Source organism: Aotus nancymaae, unplaced genomic scaffold, assembly GCF_030222135.1.
Source record: "Aotus nancymaae isolate 86718 unplaced genomic scaffold, 86718_ANA_hifiasm-v0.15.2.pri h1tg000077l, whole genome shotgun sequence".
In the NCBI taxonomy this organism is placed as follows: Eukaryota; Metazoa; Chordata; class Mammalia; order Primates; family Aotidae; genus Aotus; species Aotus nancymaae.
Genome location: NW_026988492.1, coordinates 9,437,676 through 9,461,828, shown reverse-complemented (window position 1 = coordinate 9,461,828; position 24,153 = coordinate 9,437,676). Strand labels below are relative to the sequence as shown.

The window sequence follows — 24,153 nt, the reverse complement described above, 5'->3', positions numbered from 1 at the left end:
AAAGATCAAACATCAGAAAGACACTTTGATAACAGTAGCAAGTGATCCCATATCCAGTTCCCTCCCTAAACAATAATACCTATGCAAATTACAGTGTATTCGTTCATTTTCACAGTGCTGATAAAGACATACCTGCAACTGGGTAATTTATTAAAATAATAATTTTAAAAAGAGGTTTAATGGACTCACAGTTCCACGTGGCTGGGGAGGCCTCAGAATCATGGTGGAAGGTGAAAGGCATGGGCATGTTCTACATGGTGGCAGGCAATGAGAGAATGAGAACCAAGTGAAAGGGGGGTTTCCCTTTCTAAGACCATCAGATCTTGTGAGACTTCTTCACCATGAGAATAGTATGGGGGAAACCGCCCTCATGATTCAATTATCTCCCACCATGTCTCTCCCACAACACATGGGAATTATTGGAGCTACAACTCAAGATGAGATTTGGGTGGAGACACAGCCAAGCAGTATCAGACAGGGAGAGGAAATGGCAGACACAGCTTGCTCCTCTGACCTGGACCCTGTGCTCTGAGAGGACTTCCACCTGAGTCTGCCTTTGTGAGCTCATCCTATCCTGCTCTCTAATGTGTGTCCATAGGTCTGAGGTAGCTCAGTTTCTCCAAAGTTCTATCGCCCCATGTGAAACTAAAAACTTAAATGTATATTCCAGAGAGTGAGAACAGAATACGCTTTCTACCCTTTTTACCTAAGATGGAATGGAGAATAAGGAAAAAATCTTGGTCCCTGTTCTAGCAATGTGTGAACAGAAGCAATGAAGCAAAGCCGGCCTGTAAATGTGTGGCCACTCCAACAGTTCTGGCCTCAAAGAGCCCCCAGCTCCTAGGGAGTGGTAAGAGAATAGCATAATCAAGGCACTATGTAACTTCATGCAGTTGAAGGTAAATAATGTACAGAATACATTTGGCACAGTGACAGGTCCATTCAATGGATGTCAGGTATGAAATCAGATTAACTGAGGAGGCAAAAAGTACTTCTGAGGAGAGTACTTTAATTACCACAGGCTATTCAATTCTAATTAATGTATCGGCTGTTCTAAATACAAACAATTGCTGCCTAGAGAAATATTGATTTTTCTCCAGTAGGATAAAAATATTTCCAAAGGTTAAGAAAATCTCAGCCAAGAATGTAATTTAAGGAGCATCGGTCAGGAACTAAGAGACTCGGATTCTAGGCTCCAATCTGCTGCTCACAGGGTGAGTGCAGCTGGAGAATGAGGTTCTCTGCACACATATCCTATAACCCATCCTGATCATCATGGGGCTTCGTGCTTCTAGAGAGCTGGGGAGTGAACACACACCCAGCCTCCACTGTCCTAGTTGCGAAATACATTGTAATTTGTGACTTCTTCTGCATGCTTCCCTATCCCCGAGCTGAATCAACTGACTTTAAGGCCAGTAGAATAACAGCAGCTCACCAACCACCTGCTTCCCAGCCACAGAGACACTCAAAAATGTACCTACTCACTACATGGTCTAACAAAGTCACTTCTAACTTAACACTTCTATCAGAAGAAGCATTCTTATTGTTTTAATCAGTGTAACTCACAATTGGCTTTATTTTAGCCAAAGAAAAGGCAGATAGGCCCCCAGAATATCTGGGGCTTATAATATAAATATTTGCATTCAAACTTCTTTATACCAGCTGAACCCTAACATTCTGGAATTGAAGGTATTCTCAAGAATTATTGAAGTTGTTTAACACTTACTGATTGCCCACTCTGTCATTAGAAAGAAAACAAAATGAGTTATCCTGGGTAGAATTGTAAATAATTATTTACTTTGACCATGACTTTTCTAAGTGGATAGGGTATGAGAAAAATAGAAGAGGACATTAAAAAACACACTTGGGAAATTAAACCTAAAAGTTTTATCATTCGTGTACTTATTTATGCTGTATGAAGGTAATTTTTAATGGGGCCAAGCAGGGTTAAATGCTTTTAATACAAAATGCCTTACAACATGGTGAATCAGAGTACCACAGCTTGAGTGGCATTTGTACTTTGAGGTTGTTTTTCTCTCAGCCCTTGTGGGTTGTCTAGGATCACGGAACTGGGGCATCTTTGGTGTCAAAGAATTGATACCAATTCTTATTTCCTTGCTTGGAGCAAGTTATTTTTTTCAAGTTATTTTTTTCAAAGCAGCCCTTTGAAAAAAATAACTTGAAATTACTTTCATTATAGTATATTAATTTTTCAAAGGCTATGGTAGTTAACTTTTAAACTGAATGTTATTACATACAGATTAAAAAGAAAAGACTTCAGTTTCTGAAAGCCCTATTTGGATCTCAAAACATAAATGCAATCCCCTTTTTAACTATACTCATGTCTCCCATCAAAATCATTTAACACCAGAAATTATTTTCTAAAGAAGAAACACAACACATATTTTAACTCCCACGTAATAACACCGCAAATTTGGTAACATCTGCATATTTTCTTTACTAATTGCAGTGCTAGTCTGAAGTTAATTATATGAAACTGATTTTTTTTCCAAGCACAACTTTTATAAATCACATTTAGTGTAATTGGTACTTTGAATAATAAATTGTTTTTCAGCTACAGCATGTTTGATATTGCTAATGAAATGATTTTAATGTTCAGCTGAGCTATTATGAGAAATCTTATTTTGTTTTATATTTTTAAATATAATTCTCCATTGTAGCACACTAATTAAGCTGATAACTACTTTTCTTTTTTTGAATCTTCAGTATAACATTACGTAAAAACCATGCAGTAAATAGCAGGAGATATTGTTTTCATAATGCAGCTACATGTGAATCCTTCAACTACAGCATATTTTTGTGCTTTGGGTACTTAATAATACTTTTGCATTCACCATTGTTTTGTGCCAAGCACAGCACCACAAACTCAATAGTACATTAATTTATATTATATATTTTATATAATATATATTTAATAATCTGCATTGTATTTATTAAATCTTATCTACATTGTCCCAGTACGGTTGCTACCACCTATGTGGACAAAGGGAGAAAAAAACTGAAAAACTCAATTCTTGCCCTATATTAGTTCATAACTAGTTGGGATGGGTGCTGACTAACAAGACCCCATGAACAATTTTCTTCCAATTTTATATTGAGTGGCATTATTCTCTGCATTGTGTTGTATGGATAAGACTATAAAGATACTAGAGGGAAGAAAATTCATCGTAGGTTAGAATCATTTCAAGAGGCTTTGTGATAGAAATAGGACTTGAAATGGACATTGAAAAATTAAGATTTTTCCACTTGAAATTCTGGCTCCCACTAGAAGTGGGAGCAATAGTGTGAGCAAGATCAGTAGCTCAGAGGCAAGACCAAGATTTGGAACGGGCCAGGAGCGGTGGTTCACACCTATAATCCCAGCACTCTGCGAGGCCAAGGTGAGTGGATTGCTTGAGGTCAGAAGTTTGAGACAAGCCTGGCCAACATGACAAAATCCCATCTCTACTAAAAATACAAAAATTAGCTGAGCATGGTGGCTCATGCCTGTAATCTCAGCTGCTCAGATGGCTAAGGCACAAGAATAACTTAAACCCTGGAGGCAGAGGTTGCAGTGAGCCAAGATTACGCCACTATACTCCAGCCTGAGTGACAGAGGAAGACCCTGTCTCAAAGTAAAAATAAAAAAAGATTTGGAGTGTTCAGAAGACAAAGAGACCTTCTAGGTCTCCTCAAAGAGTTTATGCTGGGGAATACTGAGATGTCATGTTAGATATATATTAGGAAGTCAAATTAGACAGGGCTAGGAATGCCAGGATGAAGTATTTGTGAAATAATAGCCACTGAACATTTCTGGATGAAGATACATTGACATCTCACAGAAGGCTGACCTGAAGTCGAGAGACCACAGTAGATATCAGGGTCTATAAAACACAAGCAAAAATAAATAAATGAAGTCAAGCAATGTGGGCAGCTAACATGAAGTCTGTGCAGCAAGACAGTCTTGAAAGTAAGGCCATGTCAGCTTTAGCAGAATCACCTACAGTCTTCCTTTGGGGCTAGAATTATTTCCAGGGTTGTAAGTAGGTATGCATGAACCTTTTTTTTTTTTTTTTTTTTTTTAGGCAGAGTCTCACTTTGTCACCCAGGCTAGAGTGCAGTGGCATGACCTCAACTCACTGCAACCTCCACTTCCTGGTTTCAAGCGCTTCTCCCGCCTCATCCTCCCAAGTAGCTGGGATCACAGGCACGTGCCACCATGCCTGGCTAATTTTTGAATTTTTAGTAGAGACAGGGTTTTACCAAATTTGGCCAGGCTGGTCTTGAACTACTGACCTCAGATGATTCACCCACCTCAGCCTCTCAAAGTGCTGGGATTGCAGGTGTGAGCCACCATGCCCAGCCTGGTATGCATGAATCTTCCACTGGAGACGTGACTGGGTTAACCCAAATGCAGTGGCGCAGTTGTTGACAAGTCCTGATATGATCAAAATGAAGTTTCAAAAAAATGAACCTGTTACTGTTAGGAACAATGGGTTAACACAAGGTGAAACTGTTACTGAAATGCCAGGGTTTCAGTCTAGGTCCTACTGATCACTGTACAGATAGCCAGTCACTGAGACAAGTATTGCCAGGGAAGAAGGCTTTAATCAGGTACGCTAGACAAGAAGATGGGAGATCAGTCTCAAGTCCATCTTCCTGACTAAAATTAGAGGTTTATATAGCAGGGAAGAAATGTAACCATATGTGAAAAGCAGTAATTAGGGAGGATTAAGAAAGAGAAGTTGGTCAACAGGAAGCATGTGGTTGGTTAGGCAGTCATGATGGGTGAGGTGTCTGGTGTCTCCTTGTCTAGATGCAGTGATCTGCTAAGTTTCGGCTCCTTGATACTATCTAGAGGTTGGTTTCCTGCAAAAGGAACTCGGATATGACAAATGTAACCTTTTGAAATTTTAAGACTGGGAGGATCAATTTCTATATTTATTCAAATAAACCACAAACATCAGTTCTGTGGGACAATTGGACTCATTTCAAAGCTAGGTTTAGATGAGACCTTGAAAAATCATTTCAACAAATAAGGAGTAAACTGATAGGGGCTTAGGCAAAGATTGTTATTGTGGGCATTGAAAGGCATTAATACAGCTGAGAAATAACTTAAAGAAAGAAATGTAGAAATGAAAGGTCAAGATTTTAAACCTGGGTAAAGAAAGCACATTAGTTCCATGGGCAGAGATACAAGAGTTGGAAAAGAAAATTATAGATGAAAATCTCAGTTTCCTGATTCCCTTTTCTCAATCCAATAAAACTTGGCTGCAAATATTCACATCATATGGCCAAGGTCCACCATGCTGAATAAGACAGACCTACACTAGATCTCATGGAGAGTTTAGAGTGACATTAATTTTTTTCTTTGTCTTCTGGCCACATCAGTGTTTTAGAGTAGTTCCTGAGACATTTGTTTATTTAAGGGATTTTGAATAATTAAGGCTCTACCAACTGTTTAAATGCTGATTGAAACATACTGAGACTTTGACAAGGAAAACACCTTGGATTTTGGATGGATGATCCATGTTTTGAGTGGACATCAACGTTTCTGTTTACAAGCAAGTTCCAACTAGGTAATGCATTTGATGCAATGTTTTCTCCAAATTAGAGCTTTCCTCTTATTAGACATTGTCTTAGGTCATGCCACTAAGACAGATAAAATGGGTTGTATAGATTATCACTCAAAATGAGTTAAAATAGCAATTGTTTGTGAAAAAAATTCAAATGAGATGTTTAATAATAAAAAACAATTACTATGTGTCATAAACTATAAATGCTTTATATGCATTATTTGATTTAATTAGCACATAATCCCATGAAATATGTACTTTTATTATCCTCATTTTCCAAATGAAGAAACTGACCAGAGAGATTAAGTAAATTGCCTAAGATTATGCAAAGTTATTTAGGTATAGAGCCAGGGTCAGAATTACATCTAACATGATGCTGAAGTCCTCATTCTTAGCTGCTACACTGTGCTCGTCTCTTCTGGCTTCAGTGATCAAACAAGGTGATTGTGAATTTTACTGAACATTTCCACACTCAACCCACAGAAGACATGATTTCTGTCATGTGTGATAAAACAAGGTTTTATATATAAAATATGCCACTGAATGTTTAGCAACCTGTGTTCTCACATCGCTGGCAGTGGTATCTTTACTTATTGTACTGGGCTCAGTTCAGTTAGGACTTAAGTTTCTAGAAGCCGGATATAAACATGTTCTAAATGTTTTTTTGGTTTTTTTTTGTTTTTGCGCTGCCTTGGTAACTTTATTGTGAACTGAGTGTTCCATGAGCATCCTAAACTTGAATTGGAGATATGGAAAATTATTTTACAATGAGTTTAGGAAAAAGCCAGATATTACCAAAAAAAGGTATAACATTCTGAATGCTATTAAAAGCAGTAAGAGCCACAAAGTGTACCTTTGAAAAATACTCCATAAACTCAATGAATTTTAAAAATAAATATGGCATTTTTATTTGTATGTAAATAAGACTTTCTAATTCATCTAACAAAACTTATGTTTAATAATAGACACAAAATATGCATGCTAAAGAAGTAGAATTTTATTTTTTCTTCACCTATAAAACTAATGAAAAATGGTTTCTTATTTTCACAGCTGAGTTTTTATTCCTCTTGTGGGGTGTTTATCTCTGCTATGCAGTGCGGACAGTCCCATCGGCATTCCATGAGCCCCGCTATATGGCTGTCGCAGTTCACAATGAGCTCATCATCTCTGCTATATTCCATACAATTAGGCAAGTGATCTGTAGAGCTAGTAAATAACTCTTTTATTTTTCTGATGTGTTGCATTTTAAATAGCAAAATTAGATAAGATGCATAATAGACTTAGGAAAGATGGCATTTTATAAGTTAATTTCTTTTACAGAGATGGAAAATGAATAGTTTGTGTTTAAAATTGTTTTTAGTTCCTTCAGCTGTGTTGCTTATTACTTTGATCTATTTCGAAGGTTAACTCAATGTTATTGTATTATCTTAAACCACTTATGGAAATGTAATGGAACATTGTTTATAATATGTAACACTTTTCATTCTGAAGGTATAAAGCAATATGTGCATACATTGTAAAGCAGATACAGGTAAGTCGTCTATGTTTTTGTTCATGTTTAATGGGCTGGTTTATATTTTCAAAATCTCAATATTTGTATAGACAACTTCTATGTATGAATTCTGTGGAATTCTAAACACAAAAACTACTTCAGTCTGATGACTAGATTATCATGTGCAATGGGCTGTGTCACTATCACACATTCTAGTAATGAATTTCTGGGGTAAGAATGTATAGCCTGGTCCTCTATTTTGTGATCATCCCAGGTTTCTCTCTAGCAGACGAGAACAAAGGAGGAAGACAGTGGCTTATCATGAAGTTAACAAAATGAAACATATATGACTTATCTTCTGAAAAGGTGTCCCCGATTCATATTTGAAAATGAAAATCTCAGGGAAGAACTAAAAGAATCCTATCATTTAAAAAACAACAAAAAATGTTTTTCAATTGCTTGACAAACAGGGAAAAGTAAGGACACACTTAAGAAAATTAGAAATGTTGAATATTTGTCTCTGCCCTCAGTGGAGAGAAGGGATCCCCTTCTTTGGTTTCAGTTCCCTTCTTGGCCTTCAGACTTTCCTGGAGATCAGTGAGAATGGGAGAGGGGATGGGAAGAGGAGGCTGTAGGCCCAGGGGACTTTTGTAGGATGCCTATCCTCTCTGACTTTAGTCAGCAGTCAGAAGATGTGATCTTACATCTTTAGAAAGAGATGATTCCAGACAGCAGTGGACCTCAGTTACAGCCTGCACTTTTAAAACTTTTAAATAAGAAAAGGAGGTATCTATGGTCTGACAAGTCTGGAGACTCCATCAAGCAGCCAGGAATCTAGAGAACTGGCCTCTTAGCTTTGTCTTGCCCTCTCTCAAGAGAGAGGAGAGAAAGATGTTAGAAGAAGAAGAAAATATAAGAATGGAAATATAAGACTGTAAGTAAGCAAAGGAATAAATGCTTTTTCAGCAAGTCAGACTGGAGTTTCAGGACCTAAGAGGGGATGCCCTCAGTCAACAATTTCTTGAGCACCAGAGAACACGTCCTCCTGATGCCCCAGCTCCAATAGCCTTGACATTTTCCCCAGACTATCTTCCAAGAAAAGCTATTTTCTTGTTTGTTTCCAGAATATCAAGCAGGCATATTTCAAGATATAACAAACATGCTTTTCTACAACCTGTTACAGGTTAAATGTTAACATATCAACTTCAGTTAAAAAATTAGCTAAACAATTATAAACCAGTAAGAAGGCTTCTTAGAGATGAGTGTAAATGTCTTCTATGGTCAAAATGTGATTATGTAGTGCAGAAGATTGTCCACTTTATCCCTATAAGCTGCTAGATTTTTTTACAAACAAATCAATTGTCTAAGTACTTAAATCTGTTTACAGATTTAATAAATACCTAAATATCCTTTTATACCTTAAAATTTACTCTGTTCAGTTTTCATCATTAAATTTCTTTTCTCAATAGATTTCAAATTCTAAACTGGCCCAGGTTCTTTCAGGAGTAGGCATGGTAAATTATTCTGAAATGAATTTTTAAAAAGTTTAATAATAAGGCAATAGATGGTTACAGAAAAATCCTAAAATGATAAAGAATAAAGTAAATAAGCTCCCTAATCAAGCCACCCAAAGATAAGTACCATTAACATCACAGTATATGATTTTTAGATGTTTATGTCTGTTTGTAAATTTATGATACATTGTACTTTATAGTCTCCTTTTCAGAGTGTCACGATGCAAGTTAGCATGTTGAGAAGTCGTGCTTTAAGGAAATCTACTTAGTTTTATTTAACCAGCATTTTGCACACTTAATTGACCATGGAAACCCCCTAAACTTCACTTGACATTCGATAACAGCATCCACACTTTTTACTACTGATTTAAGGTGACAGGAGGTATACATTACTGATTGAAAGCAACTTTACTATTTGGCTTTACATTTTTCCTACACAGCCCCAAGCAACCCACTGGCTCAGCCAGAAGAATCATATAAACACGAACTTGGTTCTTGTAGACACACACACTGATTGAATGCTCCACGTTGAACCTAGTAAATTTGGTGTTGAGTACATATGATGTACTCACAATTTTCTTCCAGACAACTGTGTGGACCCCTGTTACTTTTGGAAAGGGAGAACTTCCATTAGTAGCAGTGTGACACAGGAAGACTAACTAGCTTGATGGGCTTTGATTTTTTTAGCAAGCTTAAATAAACCTGAAGAGGCCCTATGTTTTAAGTTCCAAATTTGACCTACTATATCTTTTGGCCCAGACTGGATTGGATCAGACTGTTGTATATTGACTTTAAAGAATCATAGCATATATTACCTGTCTCAGAAATTTAATTTATATGGCTATAAAGGATGAAGGGATGGATTTATAGTTTAACACAGTAAATCTGCAGAACACTGATTTGGGGGAATTGATAGCAAGTAATAGGCAATAATAAATCAAGTATGTACAATGTCTTATTTACACATGGACTGAATTTATACATGCTATGGTTCAAATATTTATGAAGTCCAAGAATAAGAAGCAGTAGCATAATTTAAATCAGCTATATTCATCTTGTTAATTTTATCCTTGAATTAAATAATATAAAATAAGGCTTCCAACATTGAAAAATATATTCTCTATCAATACAGCATGTGTCCTTTCTTATATGCTTAAAATATAAAATGGTATGTGTGTATATATATATAGATATACATATACATATATAAATTTAAAACTATGACTATACATTATATACAGATTTACCTTCATTCATACCAAACTGTCAGATTGCACAAAAATAAACTAATAGCAAAGAATTAAGTCAGAAGGATAAATAATGCAGAGGTGTTCTTCCCTGCCTGTTTTAATCCCTTATTTTTAGTGCTAAGCATAAAGCAAACCTTTGGGAAAGTACGAGACTCTTAAAAGTGTGTTTATTTTTAACCTCAATTTTCAAGGATTTTATGCTCCTGGCTTTCAGACCTATTTTTTAAAAGATGAAATACTCTTGAAAAAAATAAAGCTTTAAAATTACTGCAAAACCCAGTTTTTCTCAAGATATCTCTACTCAGAATTGCAACCTTAAAAACCTGGCAGTTATTTAAAACTGATTAATTTGAGAGTGTTGTCTGTATATTTCACAATTGGTAGTTTTATTTTGAAGATTCACTATTTTAATTTAAATTATATGCAAGCAATTTTTCTTCTGGATATTGTCATGCTAGTTTAAAGTTTATTTGATTTGCATTTAAGATGGAATTCTCAGTACATGAGGATCCTTTTATGAATTCGTCTCCTTTCATATAACTTTCTACTCCAATACTGGAATGACCCCCAACAGACTGGGATTTTGTCATTTTTCCAGAGTGTTATATTCCCTTATATGCCTCAGAGAATGTTACTTGTTACTGAATGTAATGATCCTATTTCAGTGCCTTAAAAAAAAAAAAAAAAAAAAAAAAAAACTGACCCAGGAAAACAGACTATATCAAAAATCTGTTTTCACAAACTTTTGTCAAAACTGGTTCAGTTTTGCAGTCATATTCAAGGTATGTATAAGGTCACTTTTCTCACAAAGAAGTTAGAGAAGATGGTTAATCAGAAAGCCCTTTTTAATGAAATGCGAGCTATTGTGATGAGTGCTCTGCACTTTATGCATGTTACAAGCCTATTTGGTTTGCATCTCTAGACACAAGGGAAAATAATTCTCCATTTTGGGTAACTCCTGAGCTTTCATTTTAGCTTGATATCCTTAGGGGAGCAGCATGGAAGTGAAAATGAGAAAGAAATCCTCTTAATGACATTATTTTAAACATTAAAATGACAATTTACTTAGTAAATTTGTCATGAATATGGTAGAATGAAGATAGAAAAATTAGTTTCTTCCTACTTTAGCTATTAATATATGTTTGTTTTGTGATTATAATATCAGCATTTTCTTAGGATATTAAATTTGCAAACTTGATGAGGTATATCATTAAAACAAAATTGTAATTCTTTAATTTCAAGTGTTAAAATCTCATATTTCGCTTTCATGGATAAACAATAGATAAGACCTTTATAAAAGCAACCCCTGGTTTCTGCATAAGGATGAATCCTTAAAATGTGAACTGTGGTTTGTACATGCACCTATTAATTTATGAAAGCATTCCCCAATTACTAGAGTAGACCTTAGTACTGAATTTCTCCTCACCATTTTTCCTGCAGAGGCATCCTGGAATACAACTTTATAAATTTCTTAATAAGATTTTTAAATGCTGCATTTTAAATTATTTTAGACTACTTGATAATTTTGAACAATTTATTTTAAAGGGTACATTTTATAAACCATTAGTATGTTTCATTAAATTGTTTTATCATTTCATTCTTATGTCATTCACAAAGATAGATAATTGCCCACCTTTTATTCTTAATTCTAACTAATGTTTTAAAAATCTAAGAATATTGGAACTCATAATTTGCCTACAAATTTAGATTATACATTTGTAGCTTACTCCTCTTTTGAATTTACATATGCTTACCACTTTGATTTTTAGAGGCCACTCTACATACAAAATAATCATCTCGGGAATTATTATGCTGCCTTCTTTCTATTGTTAATCTAAAATAATAAATAATAAAAGGTTCATATCTTATGCATTGAATTAAACTTACTTAGACTTTATTCTTCTAAGATGAAAATATATGCCATAGAAATAGCAATGCAATTTCATTTTTCTTTTTCTTTAATACAATAAGGAAAATAGTTTCCAAGTAATCCTGCTATTTTAAGTAGAATCTTAATCTTGGATTGTTAACTCAATGAATTCTCATTTCAGGTTTGTTCTTGCCTCAAGACTTCAATCTGATTGGATGTTGATGCTCTATTTTGCACATACTCATTTGACTGTGACAGTCACCATTGGGTTGCTTTTGATTCCAAAGGTATTCTTCTAATACTACTTTTTTGCAAGACTTATTTTAAATAAACATGGAGTTTTTTATCCTATAGGCAAAGGGAGGTATGGAAATTTGCTTAATATTTAAAAGAGTTTTAAAACTTCCTCCTCAGGAAACTGGGTGTCTGTTTTCTTTTTGAATTTTGGAAACTTCTTAAGTTTTACTTATTATACAATCATTGTAGCTGTAACATCAAGATCACTTTTTAAAGAAACACTCCTAAGAATCCTCTTGTTTGGATTCATATTCAGAGAAATCATGTGTTTGAAACATTCAAATAATTTTTATGTAAATAGAAATAAACTATTATATATAGAGTAATCCCCATAATGATAGATTGACAAAGATATATCCAGGCAGCACTGTGAAATGGGGAAGAATGAGCCAGGACTCAGAATGCAGGGATTCTAGACTCATGCTCTACCAGAAACTGACTGTGTTATAACACTAGCCAGGACTTTTGATTTTTTTAAATGATACAATAGTAAGGCTACCTGGAATAAAATAAAATAATATTGGAGTTTTTCTATGAGGGTAATGTGTTATACAAATTATAGCATTGTTATTATTTTCCTGTTTTATGCATACAGAAACACAATGTTAGAAGACTGTATCTTATCAGTGCCACACAATATAACATTAGCACAGCTGAAACCAGAATTGTGATTTCTTGTCTTTCACTCCAGGCTTTTCCTCAACTCTCACAGTTAACCAAAACATTGAGATTCAGCCTGACTGAAAAAGGCCCAACAGCTTTAAACAGAACAAGAAACCTATTTTATTCCCTACTTGAATTACATCAACTAGACACAATTTTCTATAGATTATCTTAACTATTTTAATACTTTGCATAATACGATTACACTTTTATTAGATAGATGGAGGTATACTGAGATCTTTTATTTATTTAATAAATTGTTACTGAGTTCCAAAGGGAATTGAAAACATATGTTCATACGAAACGCTTGTACATGAATGTTCGTAGCAGTGTTATTCGTAATATCCAAAAGCAGAAACAACCCAAATGTTTTTCAACTGATAAATGTATAAACATGTGGCATATCCATACAATGGAATATTATTTGTCAATAAAGAGGAATGAAGTTCTGGCACATGTTACAACAATAAGAAGTGCAAAAGCCAGACACAAAATGCCACACATTGCATAATTCCATTTATGTGAAATGTCCAGAATGGACCAATCTACAGAGATAGAAAGTAGATTAGTGTTTGTCACAGGCTGGGGGGAAGGATGAACAGAAGTGATTGCTTTTAATAGATTCAAGGTTTCTTTTTGAGATGAATATTCCAAAACTATTCTGGAATTAAATAGTGGTGATGGTTGTACAACTTCATGAGTGTACCAACAAGAACTGACATGTACGCTTTAAAGTTATAAGTTTTATAGTATGTCTGAATTCTATCTCAATAAAAAGAGAATTTAAAAATATTATAGGGGGGCATTTCTAGGCATTGTTATATATCCTTAGAATAAGAGAAATGAACAGATAAAAACCTGTATTCTCATGGAACTTACATTCCGGAGAAGGGGAAGGGAAAACAGACAAGATAAATAAATAAGGTAAGTATTTAAAATAGTATTTTAGATAGAGATAAATGCTATGGAAAAATAACAAAGCAGGAAATGGACACTATATGACAAATGACTTTAATTCTCAAACCCATAATTGTCTCTAAGACTTCAGGCAAGAAAAAAAATTTCATTCTTACAAATGACCTCCAGGAGGTGTAACCAGTAGCGTATGATATTTTGGAGGGCATGAAGTCTATTATATTCACAATTTATGGCCTTTAGTTCATGGCATCTGTCGGTCTCACAAACATATGTAGAAGAGTAAAAGAAAGATTCATTTTATCAGGAAGGTTGAAGCAGGAGGATGGCTTCAGCCTAGGAGTTTGAGGCTGCTGTGTGCTATGACCATGCCTGTGAATAGCCACTGCTCCCTTGGCTGAGCAACAGAGCGAGACCCTGCCTCTCTCTATATATATAACTATGCAATATCTTACAGTGAGCTGATGTCTACAGCTCATATTGAATTTGTTTCAGTTTTCACATTCAAGCAATAACCCACGAGATGATATCGCTACAGAAGCATATGAGGATGAGCTAGACATGGGCCGATCTGGATCCTATCTAAACAGCAGTATCAATTCAGCTTGGAGTGAGCATAGCTTGGATCCAGAGGACATTCGGGTAATGCCAGTAATCTGTCTTTCTTCCTATTTCAGATTAGTCTCATTTATACCAGCAGGCATGTGTGGGTTGGGGTGTGTGTGCATGCTTGTGCACTCATGTTTGTGCACGTGTGTCTCAGAAAGAGGAAATGTGTTTGTGTATGAACTGAAGATGTCAAATGCAGAGTTAATCCAGTTCTAAAATAGGTGAATCATAGTATAAATTAGAATGCACAGGCTATTTCAACTTTTATAGTAGCCTGGCCAGCCTTAGTAGTCTTGACTGACTTAATGGCATTCATAGTGATGAATTGATTACACGTGTTCTATAGTACATGTTTATGACATCTTGCTTATGGAAAGGTAGGATAGATCCCTGGAGCAGAGAGGAGAGCCTGGATTATTTAAAATTATCTATGACAACATATCAGCGTCTAACAGAAGAAGATGCTTCAATGGACTGTTGCCCTCTAAGCCTAATCTAATATCACAGGTAACTTTATCAGTGGCTACCATGATGCTTCCAATACTACTCAGGAATTTGGTTCACCTGTAAACAACATGCTGTGTTTTGTTCTGGTCCAGACTTAGTCTGGTCCATACAAGCACTTTGAATGTGCAAAGTGTTTGCTCCTTGATGCAAGGTTAGAATACATGGGTTTATGTCTTAAGGTCCACACTTTATGAGAACAAAACACAAAAGAATCAGAAAGTACAAATGAGGAGAAAATTGACAAGTACAAATGTCAGGTAAAGCTGTAGAGCAGGTGCCCTCACAAGCCCAAGAATTCCAGTACCATGTAGTGAGCTTCTGTGACTGAAAAACTCAATTCTTCACCTCTTTGAATTTGCTTTTGTTCTGGCAGGATGAACTGAAAAAACTCTATGCCCAACTGGAAATATATAAAAGAAAGAAGATGATCACAAACAACCCCCACCTCCAGAAAAAGCGGTGCTCGAAGAAGGGCCTAGGTCGTTCCATCATGAGACGCATTACCGAGATCCCAGAGACGGTCAGCAGGCAGTGCTCTAAAGAGGACAAGGAGGGCACCGACCATGGCACAGCCAAAGGCACTGTCCTCATCAAGAAGAACCCCCCAGAGTCTTCAGGGAACACGGGGAAATCCAAGGAGGAGACCCTGAAAAACCGAGTCTTCTCACTCAAGAAATCCCACAGCACTTATGATCACGTGAGAGACCAAACGGAAGAGTCCAGTAGCCTACCCACAGAAAGCCAAGAAGAGGAGGCAACAGAAAATTCCACACTGGAATCCCTGTCGGGTAAAAAACTAACACAAAAACTAAAGGAAGACAGTGAGGCTGAGTCCACAGAGTCGGTGCCGTTGGTGTGCAAGTCAGCAAGCGCTCACAACCTCAGCTCAGAGAAGAAGCCTGGGCACCCACGCACGTCAATGCTACAGAAGTCTCTCAGTGTCATAGCAAGCGCCAAGGAGAAGACTCTTGGATTAGCTGGGAAAACCCAAACAGCAGGTGTGGAAGAACGCGCTAAATCCCAGAAACTTCTGCCAAAAGATAAAGAGACCAACAGAAATCACTCAAATTCTGATAGCACAGAGACTAAAGATTCTGTCCCCCAAAACTCAAATCATGTGGAGGAGCCAAGAAAGCCTCAGAAATCTGGGATTATGAAACAACAAAGGGTCAACCCCACCACTGCCAATTCTGACCTGAACCCAGGCATCACCCAGATGAAGGACAACTTTGACATTGGGGAGGTGTGCCCTTGGGAGATTTATGACCTGACCCCTGGTCCTGTGCCTTCAGAATCAAAAGTTCAAAAACACGTATCTATTGTGGCTTCTGAAACGGAGAAAAACCCAACTTTTTCCTTAAAGGAGAAATCTCACCACAAGCCTAAGGCAGCTGAAGTTTGTCAGCAATCCAGTCAGAAGCGCATAGATAAGGCTGAAGTACCCCTTTGGGAGAGCCAAGGCCAGTCCATTTTGGAAGATGAGAAGCATTTGATTTCCAAGACTCCAGTTCTCTCAGAGAGGTCAAAAGAGGAGAACGGAGGTCAGCCTCATGCAGCCAGTGTGTGTGCTGGGCAGAGTGAAGAACTGCCCCCCAAAGCTGTAGCATCAAAACCAGAAAATGAAAATCTAAACCAAATAGGACACCAGGAAAAAAAGACATCTTCTTCTGAGGAAAATGTCCGTGGCTCCTATAACTCAAGTAATAACTTCCAGCAACCTTTAATATCACGAGCAGAGGTGTGTCCTTGGGAGTTTGAGACCCCGGCTCAAGCAAATGCTGGAAGAAGTGTAGCTTTACCTGTCTCTTCTGCTCTAAGTGCAAATAAGATAGCAGGGCCACGGAAAGAAGAGGTCTGGGATACTTTTAAAGTGTAGCATCCCCAGGAAGAAGAGGAAAAGGAGGGAACCCCGGGTTGGATATGAGACAGAAGCTGTAAGAATTAAAAATTCCCAAGGAGTATTTGTCAATCAAGGAAAACATGACAGATGGTGAGGTGAAGTCAAAGGCATGGGCAGAAGAGGACTTGGGGGCAAGAGCAACGTTATAATGGAAAAGTCAGACTTTGGCCAAGAAAGTCCTTCCCCTGGTAACACTGGGAAAATCTTTCCATTTCAGCATGTTTAAGGAAAACAGCCCACAATGTCTGCCCTCATCAGTATGTAGCCATGGTACTTTGAAGATCCTAAGGCAGGCAAAGCAGGAGGCACAGAAGACGTACCAGATTTGCAAAGAAGGAAAAGGTATAGACATATATTACTGAAATTCTAAGTAGCTGACCAAGAAGAACTTACTTCACCTATTTAACCTTGATAGCACTGCTAACTTAATGCATCCCAAAAATACCTTTTATATTAATGATTGCTCTCATTTTCTTATAAATGTATGTTTCAGTACATTGTTGTGTCTCATATTCAAGCATTCCAGATTGTATAATTTTTGCAAATAACTTTGGTATTATGTGACACAACACATTTATGCAATCTGCAGCTACTCAATTGTTATTGCACCTTACAGAATACCTGCTATCTATCAACTTTAGTTGATTCTTGAAGTACAGTAAGCTTTCTCTGGCTTGGGAAGCCATAACTGTTATGATAAAACCTTTTAGTTTGGCTGTGGTTTATAAATTGTGACTTTGGATTTGACTCTATTATTTCACATCATAGTTTGTTATACTGTCTTAATCAGGGTTTTTTATACAAGTTGAGTTAATTGTTTTGCACTTCTTGTTAGGACTCAGAGCTTTATTAATATTGGAGATTAAGTGGTCCTACTTAGTCATATGTCTCAATAAGTTAAGGACAACTTATCCATTGTTTATTCAAAGTCAGAGATAGGTAACACCTTCATTCCAATTAATTGTCCCTCTTAACTCTTTCAGTATTTCATACTTAGCAGCATTTCCTAAGGAAGAAGCTAAGAATGAGAAAAATATACTGTGCATTATTATTACCACTGGAAAGGGAAGACTCTAGGGATGACATGAGAATTACAGCAGTACTACAGACCCAGGAAGTTTGCCTTTCAAAAAAAAACGAAGGAAAGGTAGCTTCTGATAGCACTTTCAAGGGATTATTTTTTTAAAGAGAAAGATTATGGTAGCATCAAGATCATTGTATGGATATATTTTTATTATGCATACTAAAAATACAGTATTTTAAAATACCTTAAACTATTTATTCTCATAAACTCTTATTCATTGCTTCAGCTAGAGGTAGAATTTGCTGGGCTCAAATCCCAAAGAGGTTTTATAACCTTATTTATTCAAAGCCTATAAGGTGGTATGGAATCTTCATTCTCCCAAGCACTGAAAAATGTCTAAGTCCTGCAAATTGCCATTATGAGCCACATGCTCCAAATACAACATGTAAGGTCTATTTGCAAGGTAAAACAGCCCCCAAAGCGTATTTTGTAAAACTTACTGCATTCCACACTGATCTCTTGGCGTGGGAATCCTAAGCTGCCAACTTAGCTCTACTGATATGATCATGCAATGAGATGCCAAAGCTGAGTTTCATTTCATTTAAACAAAAATCACTTAGAAATAGAACTGAGACTTCCCTTTTTCTCCCTGTGAACACTGAAGCATCAACTGCTTATTTGGCCAGGACACTCCAAGCACAAGTAACTATTTTTTATGTCATAAGCAGCAAGGAAGACATGCTAGGGTGATAAAAGATGGGGAAACAGAATCAGAGGGTGTATATAGGGCTGTTCTTAGAGAATATTATTTTCAGTGGAAGGTAAAAACAGAATTCTCCATATCCATCATCAAATTTTTCTCAGTGATTTTTTTATTCAAGAGTAAGTAACAAGCACTTCACTGTTTTGCAAAGCTGTGCACAAATCTTCCTCACCCATTTGCTGGCTTTACGCATTACTCAGGTTGGTGGGGTCGGTTTGAGAAGATATAGAAATTCTATTTTTGTGTCTTTCCACCATTTCTTTTATCCCTTCCTTTTCAATGAAGGCCTATATGCTTGGTGACCTCCTTTAAGGAATCTTTGTGAATTGGGTTGGAAGTTCCTAGACCCACATACTCATTTTATTTATGTCTAAAATCTGTTCACACTTGATTTGTTTTTTGAGAAATAGGTGGTCAAGCATCAGGGACTTTCCATTGCACTTCAGGATTCATCCTGCTAGAGATGTCTTAAAAAAGACTTGCCAAATTATATCTTACTGACATTCTATAGTTCACAGATTATTCTCCACCAGCATAAATCAGTGAGAGTGCCTAGAGTCTTTCTGAGAGTTTCATTGCCATTATCGACAAGAGAAGTAGAAATTTACAAGTCAGGAGGTTATTTTTCCAGATTGATAACCATAGAAAGTGAATAAACACTTTTAAGGTCACAAACATTTGCTAGGTTGTCCTTCTCAATGCATGTGCAGGCTGCATCCTGTCCTTGTTTTTAAGCCAGGGTTTATAAATAAGTAGATTTATACCAATCTTAATAGAACTGTATATTTTATGCAAGAATTAACTGCTTTATGACATGAAGTATAACTCAACCCATTGTAAACTTTGGTGGCAATATGGATTTGAAACTCGACAGTTCTCTTGTATTTGCTTCCTAGGTTTCTGCATGCAAGTTATGACAGGTAGGACTGAAAAAACACTGCCTTTTGACTTCTAGCATTTAGCAACCGAGAGTTGTAGAGTCAATAAAGCTGTAAGTCTCTTCACCTAATCTGTGGTTCTCCTAAAATTATCTGAAACCTACAGCATCCCACCATGAAATATTTGGTAAATTTATGTTGTGACGTGTTGCAGCATGTAAATAATTATAACTTCTCTGCAATAAAACATTTATATGAAAGTGATTTGTGGGAATTTGTGTGTTCGTCTATTGAAAATTGAGTTTATTTAATCTAACCAACTTAACAAGAAATTCCATATATTTGTTCAGCTCTGGTGTCCTTGTGCACATACATCGTCATATTGCCTATCTACAGGAATAGGTGATTAGCCAAATGTGGCCTCAAACACACAGATAATCATTCGGAGCCAGTCAAATCTATTAGTGGTTTCGATTTAAGAAGGTTCTGCCCAAATGGAAACTAACTCAGCTGCCTTTTTGTCTGTCTGTTTACTCCATATGCAGTACCAGTAAATCTGCTAAGCAGTGATTATACAAAGATAACCCCTTCAAGAACACTCAGGCCCATGAGAGTATCCAGTCACTAGCATAATAATATGCAGATGAGCACAACTAAGGTCAGAAGTCAGGGAAGTCTCTCTAGAGAGTTCAGATTCACCAGGTTTAAATTCTGCAAAGGCAATTAACAGGTATCAAAGGAAAACTGTAAGGCTAGAGAAGTAACTGAGCACAGATGTCCGTACCACACTTCAGGTTAACTGCAGCTTCATCCTGGAGCACCAAAAGCTGTCAGGAAGCTTTTAAAAGTGGTACAATGAAGTCAAAAATTAGATCATTTTGGAAGCAGCCCTGAAATGGACTGAAATGGGAAGAAACTAGAGGCAGCTAAAAAGATTAGCGAGAGAGACACCATGAGAGAAGACAAGCGCCTAAAGAGGAGATGGAGACTCGTGTTTATTTCACCAAAATCACATCTCCTGTTGGGTTTACTATTTTGTTATACTCATGTGAAATGAAAAAAATCAGGTAACTTAGATAACTATCTAATATAATTTTTTTTCTAAGTTTGTTGACATTTTGGCTAATTTCAAAAGCTTTGAAAGCCCTCTCTGAAAACTGGTAGAGCTCGTATCATCTGTTCATGAGAAAAGCTGAAGAATAGGATCCCAGCTTCATGCTGTGGGAAAACATCGGTACTAAACTGGGCTGAGAAAGAAAGCACTTGGTGCATGTTGCAGGGTTGAAGTTTCTACCAGCTCAGAAGAGCTCTAGAAAGACAACCAGGTCTAACAAGAGGGAAGAGGAGGAACCTGGTCCCCCCCTTATCCCTGTATCCCTCTTTCTTTGGATGAAGCATAATAACTAATTGTTCCCATCTTCTCACAACATTGCCACTTACAGAATTTTCAATTATTGCTGGACTTGCCTAGTTGACCTGCCTGGCTATATTATTTTTTCATATATATTCTTTCTTTCTTCTAAATTTAGAATATTTCTGCTAAAAAAATACCTAGGGGAAATCAGAAATAGACTTTATTACATAAAAACTAATAATGTAAATCCGTTGTCGTAAAACAATGCAAGTTAGTTAACATTTTCTTATTTCAGCATATTCCATCTTTTCCCCCAAATAGTTGTAAAGACAGCAACCAAATCTTTCTAACTTGGGTTTTCTCTTTAAACATTTTGATTCTTATAAAGTACAAGGGCAAAGTTCAAGCATCTTATGTGTTCTAATTCAGTGTTAACTGTCTAGAAGGCAGAAAATGAAATGTACGAATTGGTTGGTTTTTAATTTCCTTCTCTTTCCCTGTGATGTGAAAATTGCCAGAAATAAAACTGATCAAATGAACATGGAAAATAAGGGATAAATATAGGAAGAGGCCTGTGCTGCACAGTAGTCACAATCCTAGAAAGAAAAATAAGTTAAATATGCAAATAGGTCTATGCCAGTTCTTGTTGAACATACTCCAATTTCAATTCAATCAGTAATAGAAAAGAAAACAAATGCCCTCTTTTGTGCACACAAGGGAAAGATTCATGCAGTTTTTTTCCTCCAGAAATACCAAGAGGTTTGATTCTTCCATGCCTTTTGTGTTTGCTCATTGGTCCAACTCAAATTGCCTCCCCTTCTTCTTCTCCTTGTCAATATGCCATGTACACTTTAATGCAGAGTGATCATGTTTTATTCGCCAAAGAAAACCTTTGAGAGTAAAAGGGCAATACTAAACTATACACCTGGCTGGGCACTGTAGCTCACGTCTGTAATCCCAACACTTTCGGAGGCCAAGGTAGGAGGACTGCTTGAGGCTAAGAGTTCAAGATCAGACTAAGCAACACAGCAAGACCCATCTCTACAAAACAACAACAACAAAATCAGTCAGATGTGGTGGCACATGCCTGTAATCCCAGCTACTCAGACGGCTGAGGAAGGAGGATCCCTTGAGCCCAGGAGGTTGAGAATGCAATGAGCCATGATCATGCCTCTGTACTCCAGCCTGGGTGACAGAGCAAGACCACGTCTTGAAAAAAATAAATTACACCTGGATAACAGTGTAAACTGGGACTGTCCCTCATCACCCAGGATATTTGTTTTCCCTATTTCAAGGAGCAGCAGAATGCCCGTTACCTCCATGAAACTTTTCCTATTGCCCCAAGTCAGAACGAATGCCTTCTTCTCAGCTTGCCTTAGCAATTTGCTTGTCTCTTACTGCACTGACTTGCAATTTAGTTACATACTCCGCTGAGTCATCTGCTAAATTAAGAGCTCTATTCATCTATATATCCCCAATCTCAAGCAGTGTGCTTTGCCCTGAGTTCAATAAATATTTGCCAAACTGGAATTTTTGATTACTAGTCACTGCTTAAAATACACCTGAAGAGAAAAAGAAATTCAGAAGGGGGTGAGAACTTCCTGCAGCATTTCTAAAATGTAGATTAATATTGGTCTTCCATATAAATTCTGGCACTTTCTGGGAACCCACAGAGTATGACTGAACCACGTTAATTCTAACCCTCCAGCTATGTAACGTAAGTATTAATTTGCCACCATAAGGAAAGAGAAGCCTAAGGTTCCGGCCATGGCCCAGTTTGTTAGAGCAATAAAAGATATTTCCGTATGTCACAAAAAGTAAGAAATATTGCATTAGGCTGTAGGAACTTCAACTTGCTTTTAGTTATTTGAACTCTTTCTGAAAAATAAAGCTTGGCTGAGTCTATGTAAAACATCCACATAAAAATAGACTCTGATGCTTGACTTTTAGATGTTTCTGAGAAATGAGATACTGTGAACAAACTATTTGGAAATTTACTTGACTTGAGAATTTCTTATCCATATGTTTCATGTTATATAGAAGTTGTCATAATATGCTTGCATATAACCATAACTGTTTCATGTGTCAACAGAAATATATGTTACATGTAAATACATGTACACATATCACTTGTTGGAAATTGGGAAAATACATAAAAAGCATCTAAATTTGCCACATAGTACAGATACTAAAAGATCATGAAAAATATTTTTTTCGTTTTACATCTTAAAGACTAATAGCAATATGCACACATGGTGAATAATTTACAAACTTGTCCCCCTGCCTTTTACAATACTCGCTGCTTATAGTAAGTTGAGAAACTTAGATTTATTATTGTAGTCTTTCGACAAAATTTGATGTTGGAACCATGTAAATAAATAGGTATTAAACCAGAGTCAAGGGGTGGCCGATAGGGGGACTACTTTCTGACACATGAGAAAACTGGAAATAAAGTCGTTTAAGAGCACCTAGGGAGAAACTTAGTTTGGGGACCACTTGAATGAAAGGGTCAGCAGGTTGAAGATCCTGTAACCATTTGCTGGAATATGGGAAAGCTAGAAAGGCTGATATTCAAATATATAATAGACACTCCTCCTCTTTACAGCCCCCAGTAAAGAAGCAGAGAAGTCTTCCATTTTCTCCACTCTGATGGTATCCTACCTGTGCAGTCACCTGCCACTGTACACCTCCTCCAGTGGTGAGGGACCCAGGAGGCATGGAAAAGCCAAGGCAAAGCGTATCTCTTCCCTTGCTCTGTGTACCCACTTACTTTCATTAAATTTCTATGTCTTTGACTAAACGTAAAACCATGGGCCAGGTGCAATGACTCACGCCTGTAACCCCAGCAGTTTGGGAGGCCGAGGCGGGCAGATCACCTGAGGTCAGGAGTTGGAGACCAGCCTGACCAACATGGTGAAACCCCATCTCTACTAAAACTACAAAAAAATTAGCCAGGTCTGGTGGTGGGCACCCATAATCCCAGCTACTTGGGGTGCTGAGGCAGGAGAATTACTTGAACCCAGGAGACAGAGGTTGCAGTGAGCCAAGATCACACCATTGCACTTCAGCCTGGGCAACAAGAGCAAAACTCTGTCTCAAAAAAAAAAAAAAAAAAAGTATAATAGAAAACATGAATTAAAAACATACAGAAACAAAAATCTAAAACATATTGTAAAAAAAAACATATAAGTTAGGAGGTATTTGATAGATGTTTTATAACACATACAAACAGTGGTAAATACTACTGATAAAGAACAGTAGGGTCCAGGTGCGGTAGCTTACACCTGTAATCCCAGCACTTTGGAAGGTGGAGGTGGGAGGATTGCTTGAGCTCAGGAGTTCATGACCAGCCTAGGCAAGATGGTGAAACCTTGTCTCTATAAAAAAAAAAAAAATTCACAAATTACCCAAGTGTGCTGGCTTGCCCCTGAAGTCCCAGCTACTCAAGAGGCTGAGGTTGGAGGATTACTTAAACCTGGAAGGTTGAGGCTGCAGTGAGCTATGATTGCACCACTGCACTCCAGCCTAGGTGACAGAGTGA

The 24,153-nt window shown here is 37.0% G+C and overlaps 1 protein-coding gene across 1 annotated transcript in view; it reads left to right on the top strand.

Annotated features, from left to right (window-relative positions):
- GPR158 (G protein-coupled receptor 158) overlaps window positions 1-19,522 on the top strand; it is a 398,680-nt gene extending 379,158 nt beyond the window's left edge. The window contains exons 8-11 of the mRNA XM_012450142.3: window positions 6,627-6,765; window positions 11,884-11,989; window positions 14,073-14,219; window positions 15,067-19,522. Of these exons, the coding sequence (XP_012305565.2) occupies window positions 6,627-6,765; window positions 11,884-11,989; window positions 14,073-14,219; window positions 15,067-16,569 (1,895 nt within the window). The 3' untranslated portion in view covers window positions 16,570-19,522. The remainder of the gene's footprint in view (window positions 1-6,626; window positions 6,766-11,883; window positions 11,990-14,072; window positions 14,220-15,066) is intronic.
- The last annotated feature ends 4,631 nt before the right edge of the window (window positions 19,523-24,153 follow it).